Consider the following 24,613-nt stretch of genomic DNA (forward strand, 5'->3'; position numbering starts at 1 on the left):
TCCTGCTCCTCTTGCAGACAGGCAGAAAGATTCTTGGGACCCATATTTACAGTGATGTACAGTCTCAAAGCCACTGCAAATGTAATTTACACTCTTTTACATGGAAAGCAGTCTTAGCATAAATCAGGCTCTTCTCGGAAGTTAAAATTCATTTCTTATATTCTTTCATCCTTGATGCTGTACTAACTAAATATTGTGCTAGAGCTCTGACTGGAATATCAGAAAGCTTGAACAATTCATTAGCTCCTTGTGTATTTTGCTCAGCATAATATAATAGGTCCCTGTTCTACTTCATCAGTTCCATCTGTTAATGTTTATTCTCAATCTCTTCCCCATAACATTTTCTTCTCCTTTTTGCACGTATTTCTCATCTACTTTCATTCTTTTCTCAGTAACAACAATCTGCAGGCAAAATACTAACTCTAGTTGACATACTGCCTCCAGTTTTTCCTTTGTCTTTGACTCAGTTCTTACTCGTAAGAGTTTATTTTGTTAGCAGAATTGGACAAATATCTGTATACTTATGAAACAAGAATCACTTTCAGAAGCTTTTACTTAAGACATTCTCAGTACCTTTGGACATAGTCTGAAGAAGTTAACAGAGAACTGAGGCTGGTGCTAGTTTGTCCTGCATCTCCTCTAGTTCCTTGGCTTACGGATTTAAGAGAAATCAGTTTATGCCTTTTTGTCTATGACTCGTACATGTGTCTATAGCATTGCAAAATGGGACAATCCTGTAGCTAGTGAAGGTGACCTCAGGTCAGGGATGGACCTTGGCCATGTTGCTTTATTCTGCTGTAGGCTGACGATTCAGGTGTTTTGACCTCAGAGCTTCCTGAGTGGGGAGTCTTGCAGTATCGCTTACTTCACACTTTCCTCTTTGTGGCCAGTCATGACTGAGTATAATCTAAAGGAGCCAGTCAAGTATTTATCACTCAACACAGGCTAAAAACAGCCTCAGCTGCTCCTGAAGTACTCATTGATGTGAAATAAGAATAATTGTGGCATAACTGAGCTAACTGGATTTTCCGTAGCATCACTGATGTATACTAACTTGGATGGCGTGATGAATGCAAAGTTCTTTTCAAACTTGCCCTTCCCTCAAAAATGACTGTTTATTAAAGATTACAGAGCTATGTCCTTCAAACCAAGGTGGTTTAGTCTTTCTAATACTTTGGCTGCTGCTTCTTGCTTCCATCTCTTCAGATGTCAGCACACCTTAAACTAAATTGCAGTCTAGCACTAGATCTTTTATACTTCATGGTGCCACTGGAACAGGAACTTAGCTCCTAGTATCCACAACCTACTTCCCAGCAACCCTCGAAACTGGCATCTTTCAGAAAGTTTCTATAACTTACCTTCAGAGGTCACAAAGAAAAACAAAAAAGAAAAAAGGAAAAGGAAGCAAAGCTACCAGAAGTACAGCTCAAACAGCAGCTGTCTATGCAGATTTCCTTGCTTAGCTGCGCGGTTACACAGCTGTTTTGACTCTTTACGATATTTTTCTCTTCCTATTTTATGATCCCTTACTCTGATTAAGGGGGCAGATCTCTTGGAATGGAGATTCTCCTGAAAATCCTGGGAATCCCACGTTTGAAATGGCAGTTCTGGCAAGTGTTCCAAACAGTAAGACACATTGCTAGCTGCTTCTTGGAAAGGAAATGCACCGAGCAGCAGGCTTCTTTACAAATCCAGAAAAGCTTTTGGGAAAGAAGAGTAAGAAGTTCAATGGGCACAGAGAATTCAGTTTCAGATTCAGTTTTTCTGGGTAAACATCTACTTATCATAATCCAAAGGATTTACTTACAACAGCCAGCTCTAATAGTGATAGCAGTGTAACCTTGATAGCACAGATTGCCAAAACCCTTCCAAGATCCTGGACAAATGTTTTGATCAGAACCCTGGGAAGGTTTTCCCGGCTATGCTTACTGCTGCCCAAGCTGCTGAGTTTAGAATGGAACCAGGCATCCCTGCCTAGGATTCATACCCGTGGATCCTCCAGCAAACTACTCTGTATTAGCAGAAATACAAGTAACTTGCATTCACAGCCTAAGCAAAAGTTGAATGAAAACTACCTATTTATTTTCATTTAGTTAAAGGTAATAGGTTTTTGGGTGAGATATCAAGAAGTCTGCCTCTATGGTTTCCTGTTTCCAAAGGTAACAGCTATATTGTTCTATAGCTTTCTTGTTGGATACTGAGTTAAACTCACCTCATACTTTCTAAATAGGAACATTCTTGAATACATGCCACAAACACATGGTTACTACCCTTTCAATGCCTCACTTGTTATTAGCTTTACAATGAAACAGAAACAGCTGCTAAATTTAGGAGGATGCTTTCTACAAGTATCATTTATGCAACCTGGGATTAATCACAGAAACAGTTCAAAAATAAAGCATTTCGTACTAACCATGAGAAATTACAGAAGCAGAACTATTACAGTTCTTAGCTGATCATATCTTGATGCTTTAGGGATCAAAAGAGAATTGTATGCAACTCTTTCATATTACTAGATGGATCGTTCTAATGGGCCTTAATCTTTCCAACATGTTTCTACAGTTTAAGTAGTACAGAGACATTTTTCAGTTTTCCCCATTGAAGCTGACACAAATTTGCCCTATCTTGGAACTTATTCAACTATCTCACTCATCTCCAACCTGATAAGACAAGTGCCTAAGTTAATTCTGCACAGCATCTATCTAGTAAGAGATTGTACGGGGACAACCAGTGGGGCTGAATTAGATTCCTCAGGCTTTAGTCTCTAAATGTCTTCAGTCATGCAGGGCAAACCACTCAGTCTCTCTAAAATGTAGTTATCTTCATGAAACACGTCAAGGTCCTCCAGTAAAAAGAGCTTCTTTGATTTGATTTATTTGTACTATCCTGGTGCTAAGAGAAGCCAATAGAGATCAACTTTCTATTTTACCCAAGCACTGCATAGCAAACAAAAGGTGATAGAGAAGGCGGAGGAGACAAGGAAGGTCATGACCATTTTATCTGGATGGGCACTGAAACACGCAGAAATTGAATCCCTGAGCCAGCGTCCTGTAGATCTGTATCCGAACCAGGAGCAGGCTCTGTGATTCGCCTCTGTTGCAGGGCTCCAACCACAATGCCATTCCTCTTCGCAAATACAGCTTTCAGTAATGCAAAATATTTCTGCATTTTTAAGATTGGTAAAAGCAGCTTCAGTGGCTTAGAACTGAGTTAAAGGAAGGGAGATAACATCTCTCACGTATTCCTGTGCCTGTTGCACACAATGTATTTTGACAATTCTAACTGTGGGTATCACCAGTCAGAGGACAAACACTGTTTTCTACCTTTAATCCATCTCACTGTGTAGATTTTCCTGCCTTGGTAAGCAACAAAATTTCCTCTGCTATCGCTCCACTGTCTCAGTGAAAAACACAGGGAACTACATCCAGTTTAAATTTACCAACCATTGCTTTTCCTATCCAACCACTTTTACAGCTTCACAATAGCCTGGTCTAAAATAAACTGAAAGTAACTTTGGAACTGCTCGAGCTGCAGGAAGCCAACTGTTTGCTTATCTAGAATCAGAAAATAATTTAGGTTGAAAGAGGTCTCTGAAGGTCATCTAATCCAACTCCCTACCAAAAGGGAGGCTGACTTCAAAAGTAGATCAGTCTGCTCGAGGCCTTTACTGGCCAAGTTTTAAAATCTCCAAGGACAGAGATTCTTCAGCCTCTCTGGTCATCTGTTCAGTGTTCAAGCAAGAATCTACAAATGACGCTCCAACCCCCCCAAGCACTTCCAGAGAAGGCGAGTACACTATCATGGCACTGAGGTGGTAAACAGATACTGATGGGCCAGTGAGACCATAAACCCAGTGTGGGAAGCAGCACAATAACCAGATTTTGCCAACTGCTAGTGATGACAGTTACTGCAATGCAGCATCCCCTCCTGCTGCCCACAGGATGAGGTATGTAAAAGCCTTTTCCCCCAGTGACTTTGCTTTGTTTCTGTGTATCTGGTATGTAGGCGAGGAGTTCTGCACCTGCACGAAAGCCGTGGAATCCATGACCTTGGCTTGCCTCGTTGGCAGCTTTCCCTCTGCCTCTTGGTGGTGGTAATCATTCTTTTCTTTAGTCTGTGGAAAGGCGTGAAGACTTCAGGAAAGGTAGAGCTAATATTGTCCTTCTATCTGAACTATGTTCTTTGTCTTCTTTAAGATGTCTCCTAATTTTAGAAAGCAAGAGACTGAATCTCTGCTTGTGAGGGATCCTTGGGGACCATCCATGGGAGAGGCCTTCATATATGTACAGTGGAAACACGCAATCCCAATTCAGCCTTTATTTTATTTACAAGTTTTGCTTATGTGATATTCCAGATGGAAATTGTTTGTAACCTGCCTCCTATTCTTAGCCAAATTACTGATGTTTCAATGGTTTGATGCTGTGCTTTTATTATATAAAAATGCCACGACAAGAGAAATATCTGATGAAAGTGATTTGAAATTATGCTTTGACATCCCTCAGAAAATACCTCGACAAATTCTAGGGTTGGATACATCTGAGAGCTCTCTGTACGTTTTCATGAAAGTATCAGCCAACAGCAGGCGCTGACTGCACTTGTTTAGTAAACTGATACAGAGCCGAACAGCTACTCATGTCTAACACACACTGGTAATATATAAGCACTCAGAGTCTTCTGTTCATAAAAACAGTCTCCTACTGGTATCTGTAAACAGTCATACCTAAAACTCACGATACACAACACCAGTTTCCACCAAGACATCCATCAAACTGAATGGACAAACCCAAGAAAGTGCCAGCTGTATTTTTCACATATTCTTAAATCTTCTGCAACAGCTGATTAACCTTTGGGATCTCTGTTGTCTGCAGGTTGTTTGGATAACAGCCACTTTACCTTATGTTGTATTATTTGTCTTGTTAATACATGGAATAACCCTGCCTGGTGCATACAACGGAATAAATGCATACCTGCACATAGATTTCAGAAGATTAAAAGAAGCCACAGTAAGTGTACTCTTCTGCTCTCATTCCCCTGTTGTTATTAAACCTGTTGTCCCTGTTACTAAAACTGAAAATACTAGAGCTAATTTCTGAATGTATATAGCTGCACTTCTGCTTTTGCATGAGCACTAGTCCACTGTCCCTGACAGTCTAACTTTCCAACACTCTCCATAACAGAACTATCTCAACCTGAACCCGACGTGTTCTGATCACAAAACCCTGTCAGAAGGTAGTTTCAGGCGCAGGAGTCCCTGAAAAAAATCCATTCTTTGACTGTGCACCCGGTGAAGTGTGGTATCCTTGATACATCAAAAATGAAGCACGCAAAAACTTTTTTCTCAAACAGATAAGAATTCCATCAACAAGAAAATTTTGCTTTTTAAATCACTCAGTTAAATATTAACCTGGTAAACAAAAATCCTGGCCTAGGAAAACCTTGCTAAACCTACTAAGTCAGGACTAATCAAATCATGGTCCTTCATTCAAATGAGATTTTCAGTAGTATGGTGTTCTGTTCTTACAGTGAAAGGTACCTTATCATTTAACAACATAGCAAGGAGTTCTCATTAAATATATCCAAACCAACTCAATTTGTGGACTACTTTAGAACTAAGAATTCCTTCATCCCTTGTAAAGCACGATCTACGTGTATAGTCACAGGCTCGTGAAATTACCAGCATTTCAAAGTACAACGATCTGATGACTACAAAGAGATCTTACCATAGTGCTATTCTCAAACTATCCTAAGTCATTTCTAAGACAGTGGTATCTCTGTGGATGGGTCACGAGGCCGTTCAAAAGGTTACAAAACTTAAAAGTGAGGAGGACATAGTTGTACTAGAAGGAAATGAACCATCTTGAAAATTTGCAGCTTTCAGAGATGCCTGTACATAGTTGCACTGTACATTTCCTGTGCATCCTATCTTGATTTTTTCTGAATAATTAGGAAGACCTGGAGTGCTAGAATACAGACCTATTTTATGTACACTTAGCAAAACAATCCTTCCTTGGTTTTGTAGTACTAAATTGGGAAACTGGCATTTCCTCAACAACAGAAGTTATCACCAGAATCCAGACTTCATCTCACTCTATTTTGGGATCGTCAAACCAGACTTCAGATACAGGACTTTCATCCATCTTTGTCACCAAGGCAGTGGCCACCTCAGTATTACCTCACATTTACACATACAGATAAATACAAAGATGCAAAGATGAACAAAGTAGGTACTTTAATTTTTCTAAAATATTTGAAGGGTTGTTTGGATAAAAGCATCGCAAGTTCAGCTAGAAGTCTGTGAAGCTGTGCCAGCTCAGAACCTGGGCCTCCATAATCACACCTGCCTTCCATTTTTGGAAGGACGTACTGTGCACTGCCCTTTCTTAGCTTTATATTTCTGCAGCTGCTATTTGGATGACCCCGAAGTTATTTGCTTTTAAGATTAAATTTTTCAGACATTAAAAAAAAAAAAGTTGCTCTAGAATAATGAAAAAACTAAAGACCATTTATAAGAAGTTTCATGAATTTCTTGTCACATCAGCACTTCTCTTGCTCAGAAACTGGGATACCTGCTGCTGCAGTAGGCTTGTGTGTTTAAACTTTCTCCCCAGGCTCCAAAGAATAGACTCCTGCTTCAGTTCTGTGGCAGTGTGTCCCTGAATCTTCTGGATTTATGATTTTTTTTTCCTCCCAAATGAAGAATCTAACAAAGAAACCTTGTAAGTCACAAGAAGTAATGACCTACAGAGGGCTCTGCCAATGGTTTTCTAAGAAACAGTGCATCCTGATCGATATCAAGGTCTGCCTCATTTTATTGGCTACACACTGCACAAGCCTGAGACACCTCCGTTTTCAGGGATATTGAATCCACAAAGAGCATCTCTACAAAGAGGCAAGAAAGATACTCAACTTGAGGTCCTCTTAACTAGATCAATACCTAGCTATATTCCTTGCTGAAAGCCCAGGAGATATGAAGTCACTCATTTCCACTAAGCAAAAGAAGACATTAAACATCTGTGTAGAACAGCAGCTACACTTCTGTTCTGCCAAAGGAATCAGAGTTAAATACGGACTTAAATCAGACATAAGGAAGACATTCGCTTTTCCATACACTTGAACAAGTTTTCCTGAAGATTATCTAACGCCTGGGGGTTTCTTCTCCACACAGCACAGGAAATTCTTTAGATCTGCACACACAAGGAAGTATATGCACAGAAGTTATAATGGCATAAACAACTTTGAAGAAAGCGGGAAAGATTGTTGACTGCCTTCTGTAAATTGTTGCTATATTTTTAATCTTTAATGCATTTAAAAACTATATACTGCTTTAAACTGTATTAGACTCAGTCAGAAGCCATTCAGCTGAACAGAGAACAAGAGTGTAAACTGCAGAAGAACCAAGCCCACTCAGTGTTTCTTATCCTGCTTTGTTATAACAAAGGGAATGTTTTGCATTTAATCATAGTACTGAAGGAATTTCTGGTTTCTGCTCTTTTTTCCCTTCATCTTGATCTTCTCAGTTTGCTTCCTAATCAGCTACTATGAGCCCAGACTCTTACTCCACAGATACTTAGGCGTATGCATAACTCCTTTGGTAGGCAGCAGGGTCTAACCTCTGATTTGAATCAATAGGAATTAAGCACACGCTTAACAGCGCTTGAATAGAAAGAAAGGGGAAGTCTAACAAGTACAACTCCACTGGCAAGGCACGAAAGAGAGAGAACCACTAAAAACAAGTGCCTTATGGTGGTAGCATGCAGATATAGTTATAGCTTAAGCAAAATTTATTCTAAAAAACGCCAGGAACTTTGTTAACAAGTCATGGGAAGTTTTAAAAAACAAGAAAAAATACAGGAGGTTTTGCATCCCTCCTTCTGCACATAAGCGCTCTTCAGAGAGTACAACCCTCTTTGATTTCAACCTTTTTGTGAAACCAGAACGCTAAGATGTAACTGGGTACAGAAAAGGAATGGGTAGGGAATTAATTTTACAGGATTGTTTTGCTATTTAGTAGAAGAAACCCATGACACCTAGATGCCCCACAAGCTGCAATTTGAGAAAAATCGTATCATCCACCTATCCACTGGTTTCCAATAAACACATCATGGACTGTGAGTGCTTCATATTATCTTTCAAGTAATTAACTCTGAACAGTTCATAAAATCAAGTTTCTCTCTAAATCCAGAGTTCAATAAATGGTTCACTGTCTTCAGCAGGCAGTAGATGAAAGCATCTATCATCTACGTTAAGAAAAAAATAGATTAGTAGCATTAGGTGCTTTCATACATCACGGTAGGATGGGATAAGGCACTCTCCACTGGTCCAAATGTGAAAGCTTAGCATTAAAATCCCAATGCAGATGGAACTTACACGCTGCTTAGATCTGTTAGAAAGCTACTGCTGAAGAGATACATTGGATCCGATTTTGTAGAGTTGGATGTGGATGAACTCTAGTGCTTTTCACAGCATTTGGCAGATTTCATCAAACCACAAAGACCTCATTTTGAGAAATGTTGCGTATTACTCACTCCACTGAGTTCATTACCCTTGTTGAAGATACTTGTTTCAGTATCTCTGAATTAAGCGGAACGCTTGTTAACCTGGGTAGGCTATTTTCTGGCTTCTGATTCAGGAGACCAGCCCTGTGCATTGTTCCTGGCTGCTATCTGCACATCTTGTGTGGATATTGGGCTGGTGGGTCGCTTCAGAAAATGTTATTGCATTAAAAACATGTTTTCCCTAGCAGACAATTCTTAAAATGACCAAGCTGCATTAAATTGCAGTGTAATGACTATCACAGGAATAATTTCTCCAGCTAAGTGGGAAAGGTGACAGATAACCTGCATGGTTCCATTCACAGTCAGTCATGCTTCAGCTTCTGAAATAAGAAAGCATCACATGAAGCATACCAACAGTGCCATGAAGAAAGCTCTCTTATGGGAAAGAAAATGTCCCGTAACTCTTGACCCATTAACTATTTTTAGTATTCTGGTTGTACATTCCAAACTAACTTGGAACAAGAACTATTGGAAGTATATTTCTGTCACCCAGGAGAAAAATCATGTAATCATTTCAGTATTCAGTAAAAGCTGTGAAGCTCCAACTGGTGCATCCACCATAGCAGCAACGTGCATGCACTGAGATCGAGCCCACTGCTTTGGCCCTTACCATTTGGGGTTAAGCCATTCCAGACGAGGACTGTGCTCCCTGTGACATCTCACAGGGGACGAGAAGCACTTGCACTCCCATAAGCATGAACGCTGATCATTTTTCAAAAGCCAGCTGTCTTATACGCTTCTTGTATGTATCTTTGGACTAAACTGACACTGATGATGTTGCTGTCCTTTTGCAGGTATGGATTGATGCAGCTACTCAGATCTTTTACTCCTTAGGAGCCGGGTTTGGCGTCTTAATTGCATTTGCCAGTTACAATAAGTTTGACAACAACTGTTACAGGTAAGATAGCTTATTCTTTCAGTACTGCTTCAGAATGACACCACTGTACTCTAGCTGCAGCTGGAATAAGTACTAAGCTATCTTTTTATCTTCAGTCATTTATTAATGATGGCCAGTCTTGCGTAGACATAGCAACCAACCCAAATCTTGAAACACTGCCTTCCTTACTGAAATTTTAGTAACAGGAGCCTGCCAAGATATCCGCTGTACAGCAATACAGAACGGGATTAGGTTTGGACTTTAGACAGCTGTGCAAACCGTGCTTGTGTTTGCCTTTCAAAAGCACCGTCAAGTGCAACGGTGAACACAGGATGAAATCCGGTGTTAGTCCCGGAACTAAAAGCAGAAGGATTCCAGTTTCCAGAAGTGTTTCTGTGCTTTGGGATTACATTTCTGATATTTTATGTTGAGCTCCAATTTAGGAATGCACTTTAAATCAAGACAGTTTGTAAGCATTTTGCTGAATCACCGCCCTAGAAATTCAACCAGATCTACTCAAGTTTTGTTAACATTCCATTTTGGAATGAAAACAAGCATCGCTTTAAATATTCCCATGGAAGATAAATTCAGAAAGTACATGTGTTATAAATACATTGTGAACTGAAGGATGGCAAAAAAAAAAAGATGTTAAAGTGAAAAGGTGCGAGAAAACATTTAAACAGCCTTAAAGAGATTGAAAGCCAAAATCATGGAATACTTCCCCTGACTTCAGAGAGCTTGGTACTTAACCCAGAGCAGCTTTAGGATGATTCTTTGCAGCAGGTAATATTAGCAGGTTTGAGAACTCTTCAGCTAGAATACTAGCAATAGCATCTTCCAAAATAACATTTATCAGATTCTGCAAAAAAAATTTGCATCAATTTCACAGCAGCTCCCTATATAATTTTCTTCTATATTCTTATTTTGACCTGAAATAAATAAAATCCATTGGACACTAAGAAAACACCACAGACTATAGGTGAAATCATCTCATTTAGTTCTTAGCTTACTGCATTTGTTTGACATTGCTTCATAAGCCTTGTCTTCCCTGTAATCTGTGGTTTCAGTAAATATTGTGGTTTAGTTCTAACCATAAAAGCAAGCTTTAATTCAGGAGCATTTACAACACTAACAAATATCCTTCTTTTCATCAAATAACTCCACAATGTGCTGATATATCCTAGTTAAAAGGCTATCTGGAAACCGAACGAACTGAAAATAGTAGAAGGCCATGACTCGGCACTATACTGTCCCATCTATGCCTCAGCACACCTGCCCTGAGAGGAGTAGTGGCAGTAATGTGAGGTAGGATAACCACATTGAAAATCAGGACCAGAAGATAGGAAAATCTGTACTTAAATTATCATCCGGTTTTACATGCAAAATACTGAGAGCTGTCTCAGCTCAGTTTATAAGGAGATAAGCATCACATAATCCAGTCACTAAGTGAAAAGATCCATTATTCACTTGCATAAGAATGTTTGAGTTGTGGGGAACAAGAAGTACTGTTGCCATCTTGTCAGTGACAAATATCTAGCAATTTTCTTCTTTAAGTACTGAAAAGAATTCGAGCTTACGGGCCCAACCCGATCCCTCTTGACCATGCAGCCTTCTCCCAGGAAAACACTTGAAGAATTGCAGGACAAACTCTTCAGTATTATCAAAATTAAGTAATATAAGGAAGAGGATAAAGTTTGGCATATGGCACCCTATGTTTTCAGATAGTGTAATTGAGGAAAGGAAATCATATTTACGCTCTGCTTGTTAAAGCACTGTTTGGCATTACTGATGTGCTCTGTTCTGGAGGTTATATACAGCCGCAGCTTACACACAAGACACTGTGCGGACTAGGTAGACATTCAGAGATGATGGTCTACTTCAAGCTACGTTTGGTCACAGGGATTATTAATACCCAGAAAAACACGTACTTCTATTGTAATACCACACCAATTAATTAAAACACAACTTCGTGCAGTCATTACTATATTATTACTGTACATATGATGCATGCTGGGTAATATTTGACCTTTCAACTAATTTCCTGTTGTACAATCTGATGAAGAAGGATTGTCGTTTTTTCAGACAGGCCTCACTGACGTCAGAGATGAAGAGACCTCATTACAGGTTAATGAGGGTTATCCAGTGGAACCGCAATGGCAGCACAGTTTGCCAAAATGCACCCCTGGAGTTGTCTGAAATACTCCTGAATATCTGCTCACACAAGCTGACAAACAGCAAAGCTCCTCCACTTCAGGCCCCTCTCCTGCTACGATACAGCTACCAGCTAGGATAATGAAATTTCTCTTTAACATCTTAGATAGCTTTGTTGATTTTATTTTTAAACAAACTGTTTTAAATCAAAATAGTAAACAGAAGGAGGCCATTTTCTAGCACAGTCTGCTCATATGAGCTTTTGATCATCAGGGTAATTATTGCACCATTAGCATTTTCACAAGAATCTTCCTATCACTGTAAGACAATCCCCATCTAGTTCTTAAAGTTGTTCTTTGTTTTGGTTTTTGCCTTTTTTTTTTCACTGGGTTGTTCTTCTCTCCATCATTAGGGATGCTTTGCTGACCAGTACCATTAACTGTGTCACAAGCTTCATCTCAGGATTTGCAATTTTCTCCATATTGGGCTACATGGCTCATGAGCACAAAGTTAAAATTGAGGATGTAGCTACTGAAGGTAGGAAGTTTATTTTGTACTAATTTTATCCCTTTCTGTCCGCCATTTCTTTGCAAATGTGTTCATATTTGTTTCAAACAAACGTGTGAATATCTCATGGAAGCAATCTGAATCAACTTACTTGGAACTAAGACTCTGTGTAGATGCATTGCTGAAATGTGAACTCTAAATGGCATTGATCCATCTCACCTCTGCTCAACTGAGGTTCCTCAGCATCTTGCCCCTCACAAGTTCAGCCTCCACAATAAACAGGGATTTACCACTGCATAGTGTCCTGTGAAAGCATTGCTGTTCAGTGCCATCGGTTACTGGTTTGGATGGTTTCTGGTAAGCTTAGCTGTAGAGTCTTTCCACTGGTAACAGGTCACCCGTGATTTCAGCATCTCTCATTACATCTGAGAGTTCTCCTGCCTAACAGTGGAGTCCACATCCACACGGTTCCTTCTCTACTACATAGCTGAAAAACAGCTAGTAAGGTTGCAATTCCCGTAAGAGATTATGAGAAGTGGAAAAGAATGGGATAGATTAACATTAATACAAAATACAAAACTGTCATGAGTACATTACTAAAGTATTTTGGATGTATTTTTAGTATAAGGCAAATTTCAGAGTGTGATGTGGACTGATGTAAAAGTCAACTTAGTCATAATTTATCTATTAAAAGGAACACTTTTGTGAAGCTAAGGAACATCATTTAGGAACACTGTCTTTTAACTTTTCTATTTCAGGAGCTGGTTTAGTTTTCATCCTGTATCCAGAGGCAATTTCAACTCTTTCAGGATCTACATTTTGGGCTGTGGTATTCTTCATCATGCTCCTCACACTTGGCATCGACAGTTCTGTGAGTATTTTCTTGCTTTAAGCCTTGACGTTTCTTCTTTACTGTTATATTCAGTAACCACAGAGGTATCAACCTTAAACAGGGGGCTTATTACATTTCAAATAAGCACTCTGTACATGCCCTGAATCTGTTTGCAGAGTCACAGACAACATGCCAATAGTATTACTCCTGGCAGTACATTTAAAGACTCATAATAAATATTTAAGAGGTCTAGGGAACGATCAAATCTTTTACAAGCCAGCAAATAATTACTCTCTGCTCCTTTTTTATGACCTTATAGAGGGGCTGTTCCTCAACAATTATTACTATTTAAAGGTATGACCCAACATCACTGCTATCAACTATTACTACTGCGAACCTGCAGTAAGGTTTTGGAACCCTACATGCAAAACGCAGGCCACAGTAAGACACTGAGAAGAGGTGTTTCTAGAAGAGGTTGTTACATGTGCTGAAATTCATTAATCTGCTCAAGACAGACAACAACTGAAGGTAGTCAGGTTTTTTCTACAAGCAATGATACAGAATTTCCTGTAAATTTAGCCACAACTTAAAAATCACACCAGAATATCTCCCTAGTGGTTTCATGTCACTACTTTTTTCTATCAAGACTAAGAAGTGTGTTTGCTCTTTCCATCATGTGATGACTTCTGCAATACCATGATATTCAGGATCACAGAAATTTCAGCCCAGAAAATATCCCAAGTCCCGTAACAGCTTTTGTACTGCTTTGTTCCTGCCAAAGAGGCATTAAGACATCGTGTTACGTTCAGCTTAAAGGTTAATTTCTGGGAAAACAAGGTCTTCAAGGAAAAGTGAACCATGGACAAACATCATTTTTAGTAGGGTAGGGGTTTCTTACTATTCTAATGCATAGAAGTCTCTTCTGTAGTTCTGACCTAAGAAATTTCTTGCTGGAACTGGCAAAAAAACAGTGTGTCGATTGCTGAAGGAAATTTTGTGGAGTGGGGTCTGAGCTGTAAAGTTCAGATTTAGGTCTAAATGTTTCCAAAGTTCAGATTTTTCAATTCCAGCTAGGTTCTGTTAAGTTTGTCTTTATATACGAAGATCTGGATCTTACTCAAAAGTTTGAGGCAAGATTTTGCCTGGGTTTGTAGCTTGGCCATTTTTCAACTGTAAGCAAACACGAACGATGGAAATAAAGGGTTTAGCACAGGGGAAGGGCATGAGTGACCAGTAGGAACAGGGCAAAATTAAGAATAAAATACATGCTCGGAAGTGGTTAGATCCAAAACAGTTAACTTTGCCACAGCAGTAAATTTAAGGCAATGTAGAAAAACATTTCAGTGACAAAGACACGGGGGTTTAGATTGCAGAACACCCTTTTCCTACAAGTGAAGAAAGCTCTTTCTTGTGGAGCTGATTAAAATACTACAAACTGATAAACTGTGGCCAAGTTTAGCTCTTTCTAAAAGGGGAGGGATTTACTTGTTTGTGTTTTTCAGGATTTATCATCATTCACCTAAGAAAACTCAGGTCATGCAGTATTTTCTGTGAGACTCTTCTCAAGTTCTCCTCCACATTTGACTGATCAGGTCCCTGAAGGGCAAATGAAAATTTTCAAAGCTAAAAATCAAATAACATCAAAGCTAAAGACAAATAATTATATATATTTTTATTCATGCATATAAGCCTGCATTGGCACAGAAATACAGACTTCTGTATAAAAATGGAACTGTCAAAATGTTTAAGCAAAGAGCAATGTCATCATGCAAGTTTAAATAAGCAACAACGAAAAGGACAGAAAATGGAACAAATGTTTGCAAACTTTTTTTGGAGTTAGTATCTAGCTGGTGTAGGGATTTAACAAGGGGAATAAATCATGATAGATTAAGAAGTGATCCTGAGCCAAAATAACCCAAGCTGTCTCTTTCCATTTTCAACTTCTCCAAGACCATTTAAGTGCCAACACAGTAACAAGTTCTGAGAAGAGCAAATGTTCATCCTAACTGCAGGGCACTCACTGATGCCCCCCCAGACACTAGGAAATAGAAGCCTACAGAAGGTTTCAGGACATTTTCCTTGTAAACATTAGTTACCTTTAAAAAAAAAAAAGTCCACTGCCCCCAGCAATTTGGCTCTAGACAGGAATCATTCAAATTCTAAAGAGGTAATTCTCTGCCACTGATTTCAGCCAGAGGTGTTGGTTTCATCAAATCCTCACAGGAAAGGGACAGGCTATGTCCCTTTAGCACCTGCTAACCAGCTACTGGATTGCACCACGCACTCCAGGGCTTGCCATGATCTTTCAGCATCAGAAAAAGCATGGAATCCAGCCTCCCCAAAACATTAAATACATTTATTTATTACGACAGGATACTGCAATTCATTTCCACAACCTCTCAGTGGAGAGGGGAAGGAGTGCTTTCATTGGTGGAAAGAAATTAAAGTTCATGACCACCTACATAACCCAGCAATTTCAATTAAAACTTGGAAAGTACCTTTCCTATATTGCAAAACAATGGCTAATGTTCCGCATTAACTTCTAGAAAACAAAGTAACATTCTTTTGTGTTGTCAACAACAACAAAAAAAAAACTACATCCAGCTTCGTATGTAGTGATTCTTCCAGGTCTGTAAAGATTTTTGCCAAACTGGATTTAGTGAATGACTTAACGGAACCTTTGTTCAGTACATTTCCCCCAGGTGCACGTTGTGTCAGTCTTTTAAGGAGTTTGGTTACTCAAGCTGCCAGCTTTTCCCCAAAGTATAGTAAACTGTCTATTATTTTTCACAAAGTACTCTGCTGGTGAGTCAGCAAAGGGTCCGCAGAGGACATGGCTATCGAGCCAACCGCCATGGCACTTGATGGCCAGTTTTCTGGCTCACAGGAAAATACCTCAGAATACCAGTGATTTACAGCTGAACTGCCAGAAATGATGCGGGGCTGGGAATTAATTATACAAGCTGGTTTACATTCTTTGATCCCTGTTTACAGTCAGCAGTGTTTAACCGGAGCTCTTGCCTTCCCTTCCTCAGATGGGTGGAATGGAGGCTGTCATCACTGGCTTGGCAGATGATTTCCAAATTCTGAAGCAGCACAGAAAGCTCTTCACCTTTGGTGTTTCTTTTGGCACTTTCCTACTTGCACTTTTTTGCATCACCAATGTAAGTACGACAGAAGTTTCCTTCAACAAGTTACCTTAAAAATGCAGTTAGCCTCATCAGACCAAAATATTAATAGGCTTAAGTGGCTATTTTTGTGATGAATTTTAATTCTTAAACTTTATGATCAGAACATTAATTTTAGTCTTATCTACATGACATTTCTCTGCTTTTTTTCACAAGATCGTTAGCTTTCAAGTCCTTGTTCCAAAGAACTGTCTGTGCTACTGTTGTTTTTGTTTGGTTTGGTGTGTTTTGTTTGGGTTTTTTTAAATCACATTAAACAGAACTGTGTTGAGTGCTTATTCCTGTGTGAGGAACTAAGAATTTCAAGTGACTGGACCCTTAGTCATCTGGTTATTCTCTTCTTGAAGCAAATAAGAAGCATTCATTTCTTGTGAAAGCAGTTTAGAATAAACTCCTCTCCCCCATGTGTTTCTTAATGCTCCTTCATGAACCTAGGTCTTCCCGCTTATTCTCAACACCATAAAAAGCACACAGAAAACTTATCCTGAACAGCTGTATTTATCACCCTGAGTGATTTGCCTCACCAAGCTTTTTACAACTAAAGGATAAGAACCCCAGTGTTCTAAGGTTAAAGAGAACTTTCAGTATTTTCTTCAAGAAAAGCAAAGAGGCCTGTAGGCAAAGATGCTGTCAGAAAACAACTGAAACTTGAGATAGCTGCCATGCAAGTAGATGTGCTGAACCTCTCTCCTTCCCTAGAAATATTTCCAGATTGAAATTATTATGATCACTGAAATGGCCTAAGTTTACATGTAACAAAGCTCTTTTTACGCTATAAGAATATCCTAATATTTTTACTCTAGTTCTCTCAACCTGGAAAACATTGGAGACACTAAAACTAGATACAACATTTAAAATACCTATCCTTTTAATACCATTTGTTTTTAATACCATATCGTTACTGAAAAAACTGAACATGCTCCTTCCTTACACAAAGTTTCACCTGGAATAAAATTGCGTGAAGTACAAAATCAGCAGAAACTCGGTCATTAAGAACCTAACTTGAGCAGGTGCCAGCAGGTGCAATGCCATTGCCTTCAAGTGAGCTAAAGCAGTTCAAGACAACAGCCTAACTCTAGCTTTGAAATAATGACGCCTATTTAGACTCAAGTTCTCCCCAGCAGCTAGAATGCACAAAACTACCCAGACTTGTCCAAATGTACTGGTTCACACAACTGGAGAACATTTCTAATGTGTACAAAATACAAAGCAAGCCCCTGATGACACTATCACCTTAAATTCATCTGTTTGACTTTGTCCTCTGAAATTTTAAGGTTGTATTTTTAAAACATGTTTTTTACAAAACCGTAGTGGTCATTCTCTTTACTAAGCTTGATAGAAAAGGCATTCATTCAGAGCAGTTATAAAAACAAGAGGTCAAACTCAAATGTCAATTAACATGCAACATTTTCCTTCTAACACAACAACCAAAGTTCATTCTGTTTCCGGACAAGTCCCCACAGAATTAAAAACCTAGACAAGGCCTAAGTACTGTTTTCTCTCTTTCTGTAAATATGCACAGCTGTTTCAGAAAACAGTATTTTGTAAGAAAAAGGAAAACTGCTTGATTGCAGAGATGAAAGTCAGCTAGAGATCTAAACAGTACATGTGCCATTCATACCACTAGTAAAAATACGGAAAATAATTCTTTCATTCCTCCCTTCTAAACAGGCACAGTCAGATAATTGTGGTTGTAAAAAATGACTGTAATGAAAATCCACTGCACCTGCAAACATTTCAGTTGTTTGCTTACAAAGACCTGAAACACTTTACTCAGATTCATTTTGAAACAAGTAAACATGCCTTGGTCTTCCATTCCTCGTTAGCCCAAGCTAAATAAAATGAGCAGTAATTTACACAAACTCATACCACATCATAAAATGAGGCAAAGAGTGGTTAAACTGCAGCTAAGAAGGGTGAGTGAAACCAGACTTTAGTAAGTGCATTTACAGTTCTCGGTCATGAACCATCGAAGAACAGAAACGTGCTGCTGTGGAGCTTCACTCTCCCCACTGAGCAAAGCCTGCTAATACCACAGCCAAGAAACTTAAACAGGGTGACGCTGCTTCCATGCTGGGCTGGTAACTGGGGCTTAATGTGCAAGTGCTCCTTTTGGAGGAACACTAGAAGAGAGTTGCAGGCAGTGTGGGGAAAAGGAGACAACAGTCTAAGGCTGCAGGTTCACTGGGCTGCAGAATAACTGGCCGTGGGAGCAAACTGAGTGATAGCGGCTTGTGGAAACTCTTGCAGCCCTCCATTCCTGGAAGATCTGCATCAGCTGCTGTAGACAGGCCCTGTCCTACGAGCTACTGAGCATTTCCCCGAACAGCCGGTGGTGTTCAGTGGAAGTCGAAGGCAAGTGCCAAGAGCACGGATTAATCATTCTAAGCTAAGGCTTCTGTTTCCGACTTAAGTGAGGACATAGCTGAAAGGAAGGCTCTTCAGAAGAGTTGCAAGTCCGATTCCACAAATACAAAGCCAAGTCTGCAACATGAGCTCCACATTAAGACACCTGGGTTAAGAAATGTTTCAGGTGAAGCAGATTCCTGTTAACTAAACTACTGAGATTATTCTGTTGGTAACTTTGTTTTGTTGTATCTTTTAACTCCCCAATGCTAGGGTGGAATTTATGTGCTCACACTGCTGGACACATTTGCAGCTGGGACTTCGATATTGTTTGCAGTTCTGATGGAGGCAATTGGAGTTTCCTGGTTTTATGGTAAGCACTTCATTTTGCACCTGCAAAATCATGTCTAAAATTCCACGTGCTCATGATGGGCTTACACATTGTTTCAAGGGAAAACATCATAGCCATATACACATGAAACCAAGACAAACGAGGTTTCATACAGTGATTTTCACCTGATTTATGACTAGTGACAGTAATGCAGATGTTCTGTGGGCCAAGCTTTGAAATCCTGCACAAAGCCAAAGAAAACTGCCTTGGAGGGAGACTGCAGTGTGATAGAAACATTACTGCTTTTGCCAGTATGTTACAGCTCTTAACACAAGTTGCATAAAAAAGAAAAACATTTTTTTTCTTTCCCCGTCTAAAATGATCACAGTGATGGCAGCCAGCCACAATCACTGCTCTAAATCCATATGGATGCACTTGGATAACCTTAGCTGGGAAAAACTCAACATTTGAAATTGGGCTCTCCGCCACAGCACTGACTTTGGCAACATCGCAGGACACCGAGTCTGCGTGAGCTCATCCTTAGTCCACAGGAACTCCACAGTCTTGTCAAAGGATCTGCGTTGTCTAGTTTCACCAAGGGAAGAAACCCAACCCTCTGCTGTACGAGACGAAGTTGACTACTGCTGCTCTCAAAGAAGTGAAACAAAAAGGTTAAACAGAGTGTTGCTTACAGTAGAAATATTTGATTGTATATATAGCCTGCTAAACCTCGGATTATCAAGTTAGGAGAGAGTAGCTGGCCTATGGGTGTTCTCCCCATCCGTAATTCCTCATTTAATGGATGCGGTGTTTTTAAATCTCTGAGGTCAGTGTTTCAAACACTTCCCTTTGACCCCTACACGCTCAACCTAGAGGAGTTCTTTTTCTGTTCCACCACTGACACAGAGTTCAAAATTTCCCCTATCATATTGGAAGGTAGGACAATTCACAGCCTGATGCTTGTTTCCTGGAGAAGATGCTGCCTCTGGAGAAGCAGAAATTAAAGTGCCATTAAATTGCCAAATCAAGCAGGGAAAAAAAAGTCATAATTTAGTATGAATTAGGCATATCTTGCTAAAGAAGAAGTGAAAGTAGTTTTCCTTTCCTTTGGGGAGAATGCTATTAGTTCTTTATCATGTCACAGACAGGGTGAATTAAAATTATAAGGACCCCCAAAGAGTATCTCATTTTCTGCAATAAAGCAATAGGATTCTGCTTCTTAGGTCTTACACACATCATCTCACTGCAACAGTCCAAACCATCAATTACAGCTGAAATTGCTACTAGATTAATTTTCTTCAGCTCTTGTTTTTTGTCTTGATGTCCTCTCAAGTCTCACGTCATACTTTCAGGTTGGTCACAACTCTCTCTTTATTAGCAGATTTCAATGTCACAGCAGCCTGCAGATGATCTTCCACTGAAGTCTGCATTGAACTAGCTGCCCTGATTCCCAACAAGATAGTTTTTCCCCTGAAAGTCATCTTCATTTGTATTCAGAGAGTGTGTATGGTTAATGTATGATTCAGGAGGTTCTTAGACGTTATCATTCTTACTGCCATTTACCTCAGTCGCTTATACCCATCCATTCTGTACCACCATATTCTTCTAGTCAAACAAACTATCTTGCAGTTAAAAACTGTTGATGAATGATGAGGAAAAAGAATGGTGTTCATGCTCCAAGTGATTCAAGCTACTAAAGAAATAGTTTTTAGATTTAACGTACTAAATCTGTCACCCAACATCAGCATGGAGCTAGCAGCTTATATGCTGTTCTCTCTCAAAATAGTGGAGGCACTAGATTTCAAGGACAAGTGTCTTTAATCTCTGCAAAAAAACTGCAGAAGAGTGATCATAGCTTAGCTTGGAAGCAGAGGCATAAAAATATTCTTCAGTAAGGGCAAGTTATTCTCTGCTACTAATAAAATAGGATTTACTGCACTATACAGTAGCAAGGCTTTGTATATGGCTCACAGACAAAGCCAAGGTTAGTCACATTTTGTTTATTTGTTGCACCTTCTATCCTTCATCATCCTTTGCTTTCTCCCTCCTGCCTCCCCATAACCAGGGAAATATCTATTTATTTGCCTTAAGCAGCTGACAGATGTTTTTATAGCATGACCTGTTGCTTTATAAAGAACTTATGACAGCCCCAGGTGCTATTTAAACTGATTAAATCTGGCATGGTCTTGTCTACCTCTTTTTTCTGATAGACCTCCATTGCCTTAATGACCCAGCTGAATATTAAGCCAGCCTGAAGGCAATCACTGACATTTTGGCACAGACCAAAACCAGGGAAATTTAGTTCAAATTATACCTATGACCACTCACTGTTAAGTTTCTTCTTGCAAAGGCCAATTGTATGTGTAAGAGAAGGGAGAGTTAGTTTGCTTTACTCCACAAATGTAGTTTAGTTATGACAGATAGCTTGTCACCATTTCTCATCTTGTGCAACCCTGATATCAGCCATCTGATGAACATTCTAAGAAAAGCCACCACCGCCTCCACTGATAAAACTGCTCTTCAGTTTCACTTGCAAGAAAATCTCTACTCGGGTTGTAACGCGAACATCTCCCTGAATGACTAGAATAAGCTCAGTATGAGCTAGCAATGATTTTCGTCCTCACCTGAAATCTCATTGCTTTCATTTACTTAGGGGTAAACGCTTTCAAGAACTGGAAAAAACAAGCCCTACAGGTACCATCATCTATAGCTATAGCAATGGTTGATTTTTAGAATGGTTGTTTGAAGACATATAGTATCGAAAAAGCACACTGTTGAAAAAGCAGTCTGAGAGCACGGCCTACTTATCCCCCCATTTGCAAAGCTGAACCCAAGCACTATTTGAGCTCTGGGTATGCCTGTCTGGAAACCTATGAATAAATTTTTTTTTAGATATCTAGTCCTCGCCTTTGACCTTCTGCACAATGATAAATTCCACTCAGTATTCGTAGCAGTTGAAATTTAGTCACTTTAAAGTTCACAGAAGGCACTGCAAATAGAATTAGATTAAATTTAAAGAGCATTTGCAGATCCTTTTGGCTACTTTTCTTCGCCTGTACATAATACTGGAGGGTGGAAATCAAAGAAAAGTTTACATTTAAATATTTGGACCTTGTAAATATGTTACATCCTGGCTGCATATAAGGACTGACTCAAGCTGCCCTAATTATTTACATTAAGTACACTAAATAAATCCTACTGAATTGATCCACATGAAGAGAAACAATTGGTATGGTAAACTATACAGCCTCTCTAATGAACAAATACTCATGTCAAAAAGCTGCATTTCTGCTCTTCACCTAATGGCGTTCAGGATTAAAGTAAACTTCGTGAACTCATCAAGTAAAATAAATTACAAACTAGTAGTCTGGCATGAGAGATGGCACTAGAGACAACTACTTCTCTGTAAGCCACTGTCTCTAACGCAAAGAGTCAGAGATTATTTTCTTTTTAAAGAGAACTGAGGGTGACCTTCCCCTCCCCCCCCCATTTTTATATCAGTGATAATCATCCGATTCTAAACTACAGGGTGGAAAATAGCATGGGCTTAGAGTAAACTTTCGCAAGATACCTCAATACTGGTAAGCCCAATCAGAACCAACAAAACAGGACGAGGTTGCCATTCAAATGAACATTTTACAGTCATTATAAAATGCATGTTTGCTTTCTGTAGTAAATTACAGTAAATTACTTTATGCAAAAAAAGGTTCCAATAAATACTGAAAAAAGAAAAAGTCCCACTGAAGACTAGACTATTTCCAGAAAGTCTAAAGCATTTGAGTTGACATGAATTAATATTACTAGAGTAAAAAAAAAAAATACATTTCTCACATACAGACAGCTTGATAGCCTTGTGGACGATTCAGAATGTTAAGCTAGATGAGGCAAGTGCCACTCACAGAAAGCACATCACACTCCTGCAGTGCTTCCTAAGGTGTTCAGACACAGAATTCATAACACTTAAAGCATGTTAAACCCAGGAGGAACTTAAAGGCACTGACTGAAATGTCATTCTTCCTTGTTCACTGTTAGAGAATTTGGCATGTCCTGAGGAAGCCAGGACAGCAGATGGTGTCCTGCGCAGCATGACCGGTGCTGATTTTGAAGTCACGGTCTAGACTGTTTCTGAAGGGTAATCAGCGAGGTCAGAGATCTTCCCTTCTACACTGGCTGTGGGAAGACATTTCTACTTGCAACTATTTACACTGCTTATAGAGCTATTAACACTTCAACTGACTGAAGTACTAAATACACACAGGTAGCACACAACACACACACAGAATCGCAGCATAGATGGATTCAAGACTGAGAACTGGTATTTTCAGCTCCTCTCCCCTCTGGGCATCATGTCACTTCCTAAACACTTTGTTCTAATGTCTCTTTCTCTGCGCTGAAGGGCAGGGAGCTGCAGGGAGCTGGTGTTTGGCTGATTTTGAATGGAATATTGTTACATAATTTTCCTGACAACAGAAATCTTGTAATCACTTCTTAGAGTATTTCAGTACAAGACTTGTATTAACATGCACGTGACTATCAAGGTTTTGATAATAATCAAGCCATCCATGTTTCTAAACCCATATTCTATATTTGTGGTACAATTATCAGGACTTTTCTTTGATCTATCTCTTAATTTAATGATTTTCATGTTACCCCTTCTGTCTGCTCTTGGTTTTTACTCTAAAGAACAGATCACCTCTCTTCTAAGGTATCTCACAATAGCTACATAACGAGACATTTAGATGCATACAGAGGTAACCATTCTAGAAAGTTCTAGTTGGTATTATAATTTTCAAAACCGCACAGGATACTCTAAAAAAGGCCACCTATTTCCAATTGATGTAGTATTGCACATATTTACTCTAAGCTTCTCCCTAGTTCCTTGGAAAGGTGATAGAAGATGAAATTACATTTGACCTAGCTATAAGGAACATCCTGTGGTATTTAGTGAAACTCTGAAAGATAAAGCATGCCATTAAATGGAATAAGTAAGCCTCCTTTGATAAATCAATAATCATGAATCTATCTCATTTTCAGGAAGCAGTTTGTGTAAGGAACTGGGTTTTCCTTCAGTGTACTGGTAACAGTCTCGAGTAATTAGGTTACAACAGTCCACAACTATTAAAAAAAATGTGTGTCCCACTCACAACTTAAATTCTAGATATTTGTGAAATGCCACTTTTCAATGGTAATGCTATTTGCAACAGGCCTTAAGTGCTCACAGGCATTCAAGTCCTGGATTCAGTGATGTCAAAGACACATCTAGCCATTGCAAGGAGATCAATGTTGTTATCTTATATGTCTTCACTTTGGAAGTGATTCAGTGTCTGCTTTCTGAAAACGCAGATAGTTTTGGTTATGTCAGCATCTCATCAGCTTAGATTTACATCAGGCTGATGTTTACATCCCTTCTAGGTGTGGACAGATTCAGTGAAGACATCCAACAAATGATGGGTTTCAAGCCAGGCCTCTACTGGAGATTGTGCTGGAAATTTGTTAGCCCTGCTTTTTTATTGGTAAGTGTTGATACTTATTTCATCATGGAAGGAATGTTAGTATGTTGCTTCCTCGAATATGCAATAGGAACCAAGAGCAAGATATCCATTGCTATGCTGGATGCTATCAGGACACATAGAAGACACTCCAATTTCATTCTTTGCCCTCCTCAGTGACATCGATTGTATTTTGTATAGAACATTTCAGTTGTGAAAGATAAGTTAATTGTGACTGCAGTCATCTTGTTCCTTCCCATTAGTAGGATTTGAAGAAAGCAGCTTCTCTTAGGGAACACTGAACACTTAAGGCAGTGTCCTCTCTGTCCTCCCCACG

At 39.3% G+C, this 24,613-nt stretch overlaps 1 protein-coding gene across 1 annotated transcript in view; it reads left to right on the top strand.

Annotated features, from left to right (window-relative positions):
• LOC104491388 (sodium-dependent noradrenaline transporter) overlaps positions 1 to 24,613 on the top strand; it is a 45,551-nt gene that overhangs the window by 13,311 nt on the left and 7,627 nt on the right. The window contains exons 3-10 of the mRNA XM_010133803.1: positions 4,006 to 4,144; positions 4,869 to 5,003; positions 9,350 to 9,453; positions 11,996 to 12,120; positions 12,849 to 12,961; positions 15,958 to 16,086; positions 18,730 to 18,829; positions 24,200 to 24,300. Coding sequence (XP_010132105.1) covers positions 4,006 to 4,144; positions 4,869 to 5,003; positions 9,350 to 9,453; positions 11,996 to 12,120; positions 12,849 to 12,961; positions 15,958 to 16,086; positions 18,730 to 18,829; positions 24,200 to 24,300 — 946 coding nt within the window. The remainder of the gene's footprint in view (positions 1 to 4,005; positions 4,145 to 4,868; positions 5,004 to 9,349; positions 9,454 to 11,995; positions 12,121 to 12,848; positions 12,962 to 15,957; positions 16,087 to 18,729; positions 18,830 to 24,199; positions 24,301 to 24,613) is intronic.

Source organism: Buceros rhinoceros, unplaced genomic scaffold, assembly GCF_000710305.1.
Source record: "Buceros rhinoceros silvestris isolate BGI_N320 unplaced genomic scaffold, ASM71030v1 scaffold18783, whole genome shotgun sequence".
NCBI classification, from domain to species: Eukaryota; Metazoa; Chordata; class Aves; order Bucerotiformes; family Bucerotidae; genus Buceros; species Buceros rhinoceros.